Below are 5,507 nucleotides of genomic sequence, written 5' to 3'. Positions count from 1 at the left end.
TAATATATATATATATATATATATATATATATATATATATATATATATATATTGCCGTCTCTATGCCGTACCCGTATCTATGAATTTTAAGTTTCCGGTCCCCGTCTCGGTCCCGGGGCAGCTTGTCCTGGTAAAGAGTAAATATAAGGTTTTCTTTTACTGATGCACCAGTGTCTCCCTTTTAACACACGTAGTTGACATTGAAGGTTTCTTGAAACAATGAGGTTGGTGAAAGGTTGCAATGGATTATACCTAATGTGCATTAGTTTGTTGTGTTCACATTATTACAAGACAGGGCAATGTCAAAGATTAAGTTTTAAGGTTTGTAAGGTTTGGAAGTTGTAAGGTTTGTAATGTTACAATGCTAACATTTGTAAGGTTTGGAAGTTTAAAGACAGATAGATTCACTACCACTACTCGAGATGATAAAAAACCTTTGGAAAAATACATAAACATAAAAATATCAATTTATATCCTTTGTTCCTTAACTTTGAAAAGAAGGAAACTTGTATTGTATTATCTTACAAATGAATTACGTGTTATGCACTGTTTGATAATGATCGACATACTAGAAGGGTGATGTCATGCACACTAACCATTATCCATTTCATAGTTCATAACAATGTCATCCAACATGTTAAACCTTCTACTGTTCAGTTCTATAATCTTCAAATGTTAATCATTTATGTAAATGACCCTAACTTCTATAAGGATATACAATCTTGCAGTTAACAATAAAATACATAGTCTATATACAGATGCATGTGTTATAAATTGTATATATGTGAAAGAGATGAAGAGTGGAAAAATGCCATGAAAGTACCATCACTTTGGATACACCAGATCAATTGCTTATTTATTTTTTAAATTAGTTCACTATAAAGTTACAATTTCATAGAAAGTATGGTGATTAATGATCATATTGGATTTTACAAAATACATAGAGTTCTAGGAAAATAAGCTTTTTAATTACAATCAACAGTAACAATCACCCTTATTATATGCAAACATGCGGAATTCTCTTAGGCGCGTTTCCCAATGACCGGCAAACAACCCCAAAGCATTAATTCTCCACCGCTCCTAACGCTCAACCTCCGCAAGAAAAGAAGAGCCCCACCGTAATCCCTCTCTCCGATGACCTAAAGTTGAAGATTTCAAATTTCCTCCAGTCATTCGATAGATCTAGGCATGGGTACCACGCTCCTGTGTTTACTCTTCCGAGGCAGCCCCTCCATTTCAAGCTACACAGGATTGAGAGGCAATTTTTCTTTGAGGTTGAAGTTTCTGAAGAGCATCAAAGCTTGGGTGGTTACCGCTTACTGAGGTTTTCAGTCGCTACATTCTTACCTCCCTTTGAAGATATCTTCGCTTCGTTTTGCTAAACTACTTACAGCTCAGCCAGAGCGTACCCCCAACATCGTAAGCTCATACCTTACCTGTCTCTAAGAGTATGGCTCATAGATACTCAAGATCTGAGAAAGGAAAATGGACGGCAGATTCATCCAGAGCTGACCGCCGCCGGCCGATACGCATCCCGCACAACGATAACTCAGCGCTCATTGAAGAAAATAAACTCACACTCATAGGGCGAGTGACAAACCCGGCCATCCAGAAGACTCAATGGGTTGTAGACTGGCTTCTACAGTACTGGAAGGTTGAAGGGGAGCTTACTGGAAGAGAATTAGGTCCAGAACTCTTCCAAATCCGCTTCACCTCCGAGGAAGCTCTCCAAATAGTACTTAGGAAGGGACCTTACCACTGCAAAAGATGGATGATCCTCCTACAATGGTGGGAACCGGTGGTTTCAAACTCCTTCCCCAGAATGATTGCCTTCTGGATAAGAATCCACGACCTGCCGCTTCACTTCTGGACACTTGAAGCTCTAACAACTATAGGAGAGGAACTAGGACCGATCCTAGACAAAGACGTGGACCACGCGAGAATTAAAGTCCTCATTGATGGACTAAAGAAGCTGGAAATGTGCCTTCCCCTTGAACTCCTATCAGGAGATGAGATTTATGTTACTCTAGAATATGAAAAACTAGAGAAACATTGCTTCATCTGCTACTCTCTCTATCATGAGAAGGAATCTTGCCCTCTTAATAGGGATAAAACTACCAAGCTGGATGTCTCACAAGGTATAAGCCAGCAAAACACTCTTAGAAAGCTTGAAGACCATCGACGGAGACATGACAGAAGATCCATCTCTCTGAGCTCAAGAGATAGAGGACTGGAATACAGAGAACATATAATCAACTTTTGAGTGGTCAACTCAGAAGATGCATTATGAATACTCTACTAGCAAGGAACAAGAATGATCTACACTAAAACATCCTAGAACTAACCTAATCACCCTTGATCTCCCTAACCCATGAATTCAAAAGGTGATTACTCACTAATCTCCATGATTCCTCTTAAACCCATATTGGATTTCAGATTAATCATGTAGAAGAATAGATAAGAAATCAACAAGAACACAAGATGAAAGCAATCTGAATCTCCAGAAGTTTTACTAGTAAAAATAAAAGAACTATGTACAATGCATAGTTGATTGTTGGTTGGTCATGATGTAGTTTTCTCGTTTGGATGGACAATTTCTCTTTTCGTTACCCGAACGGTTACTGATGTCCAAAGTTATAAATAAATGTTTGTACTCCAACCTAATGGTTGCAGTTGAATAAAATTCATATCCTCTTTATTACTGTTGTGGAATCCAAGAGATAAGTTGTTGTATATTTGGAAAGGTCGTTCAGTTACTGTCTGAAGCAGACACTGTTGCTTGAAAAGAATAACAAAATTCAAGTAGTGCAGGTATACAATATTCCTACAAAAGTAAACTGAAACTTTCCCTTATTATCAGTTATGTGGATGAGATGTGCTATGACCTTATACGGTTTAGATATCAATCAGTATCGACATCCATATGTGAAAAAGGTTACTAAAAATGTGCACTGGGTGGGTGAAACATAATGCTAAAAAACAGAGAGACTCGTACGTACAAATGACAATAAAGGTTTGGCTGTCTCATCAACTTATATTTGCGAGACGAAAGTCTAAGTTTCTTCTATGTTAATGAAACACTATGATCATTTATGTTCTTGTACTGTCTGTAACTATCCTTGAAATGAGTCTACAACTACTTCTGATCTCACTGACTAGGATTTTCATAACATGTAGATTGTGGGGAATGTTTATTGTTACAACTTTCAAGCTAGACTTGTGAAAAGCTTCTTGGGTAATATTCCATCTATTTATTGTGACACCCGTCACCTCCTATATGGAGGACAGCGTGTCACCCCCGATGCGTCATCATACAACAATGTGACACCCGTCTCCCTGACACTAAGGACGACGGGCCACCAACAATATCCCGTAATATAAAAGCCCATAAACCCGACAACTCTCACCCATGCCCAAATAAAATCCGAAAGAAAAGTCCAATAGCACCAAGTCCGTCCAAATATCACATACTTGTTTGTCTCACCTGAAAAGGGGAAGAGTGAGGGGTGAGCGACAGGGGAATCGCTCAGTGAGGTATGGGATGCCACCCCGAAGTCCATGGACCCGGACATAGCACTCCGAATAAATATAATTTAATTCTAATGCATGTCAAACACAGTACCTAAAGTACTCAAGCAACAAAACAATGGTCCTAGCGAGGTGCACACTCGCCGCCCACTAACAGGCCAAAACACTACCGAAAAGGTGCTCGGTTCATACACACACCGAAAAAGTGCTCGGTAACACACGCCCGTAGACGATTTATCGACACTTCCAGTCTACGGCTCAACCGGTCGACTAAAGTTGGCTGTGACCTCCATACAATCCGGCATACAGCAGTCCGACTCTGTATCCGTCTCCAAACAAAAACAATCCTAGCTAAGAATTTACATTAAGTGAAACAATCAATATTGAATCCTCTAACCCCCTAGTTCCGGTTTATGCAAAGAACCTAAAACTAAACAAGCAATGACAGACTCGATTTCACACAGACGGAACACATTAGAAATAAACTATATTTATTCGAGGTCCTAAGCCGAATAAGAGGAGTTCGGGAATAGACCCTCACCTTAGCAATAAGAAGTGATATCTATGAACTCCAGCTGCTCAAATGGACTCCAAATCTGAAATCAGATCGAAATTTCGAGTCAGAACGCCTTTCGAACGGTTTAAAACGAGTATTTACGGAAAAGTCAACCCGTTGGTCAAAGATTAATTATTTAATTAATTAATTAATTAATTAATTAATTAATTAATTAATTAATTAATTAATTAATTAATTAATTAATTAATTAATTAATTAATTAATTAATTAATTAATTAATTAATTAATTAATTAATTAATTAATTAATTAATTAATTAATTAATTAATTAATTAATTAATTAATTAATTAATTAATTAATTAATTAATTAATTAATTAATTAAATAATTAATCTTTGACCAGCGAGTTGACTTTCCCGTAAATACCCGTTTTAAACCGTTCGAAAGGCGTTCTGACTCGAAATTTCGATCTGATTTCAGATTTGGAGTCCATTTGAGCAGCTGGAGTTCATAGATACCACCTCTTATTGTTGCTAAGGTGAGGGTCTATTCCCGAACTCCTCTTATTCGGCTTAGGACCTCGAATAAGTATAATTTATTTCTAATGTGTTCCGTCTGTGTGAAATCGAGTCTGTCATTGCTTGTTTAGTTTTAGGTTCTTTGCATAAACCGGAACTAGGGGGTTAGAGGATTCAACATTGATTGTTTCACTTAATGTAAATTCTTAGCTAGGATTGTTTTTGTTTGGAGACGGATACAGAGTCGGACTGCTGTATGCCGGATTGTATGGAGGTCACAACCAACTTTAGTCGACCGGTTGAGCTGTAGACTGGAAGTGTCGATAAATCGTCTACGGGCGTGTGTTACCGAGCACTTTTTCGGTGTGTGTATGAACCGAGCACCTTTTCGGTAGTGTTTTGGCCTGTTAGTGGGCGGCGAGTGTGCACCTCGCAGACACCCCGAAACAGCTCTGGATAATCAATCCTCATTTGGGACTCGGACTCCCAGGTATCCTCCTGAATTCTGTCTCCCTCCCAGCGAACCTTGATCAACATGGTCATCATTCCACGATCTGCTTTCACTTGGCGATCCAATATCTCTACTGGTTGGCACAACCCACGTAACCCTTTGCCAAAGTTTCTAGGTGGTTGCTGCAAAATGAGCTCTGGCTCTCTCACTACTTTCCTCAAAACAGAAACATGAAACACGTCATAGAAATCTGATAACTCTCCTGATAAATCTAGTCGGTAAGCAACTGCTCCAATCCGCTCCAAAATAGGATATGGTCCCATATATCTTGGTTTAAGCTTCTTTAGCTTCCGAGTCTTAGATCCTCCCTGAAATGTCCTCATTTTTAGGTATACCAGGTCGCCAACCTGAAACTCCAAATCTCTTCGCCGTTTATCTGCATAACTCTTCTGACGGTCATGGGCTTCCTTAAGCCGCATCTTGAGCATCTCAAC

The 5,507-nt window shown here is 38.8% G+C and overlaps 1 protein-coding gene across 1 annotated transcript; it reads left to right on the top strand.

The window, feature by feature from the left end:
* Positions 1–1,450: 1,450 nt before the first annotated feature.
* LOC106324400 lies at positions 1,451–2,263 on the top strand. Its single transcript, XM_013762374.1, has one exon. The coding sequence runs from the start codon at positions 1,451–1,453 to the stop codon at positions 2,261–2,263; it is 813 nt and encodes a 270-aa protein (XP_013617828.1).
* Positions 2,264–5,507: the final 3,244 nt, after the last annotated feature.

Source organism: Brassica oleracea, chromosome C2, assembly GCF_000695525.1.
Source record: "Brassica oleracea var. oleracea cultivar TO1000 chromosome C2, BOL, whole genome shotgun sequence".
In the NCBI taxonomy this organism is placed as follows: Eukaryota; Viridiplantae; Streptophyta; class Magnoliopsida; order Brassicales; family Brassicaceae; genus Brassica; species Brassica oleracea.
The sequence above is the reverse complement of the archived record's forward strand: the minus strand, read 5'-3'. Positions and strand labels throughout refer to the sequence as shown.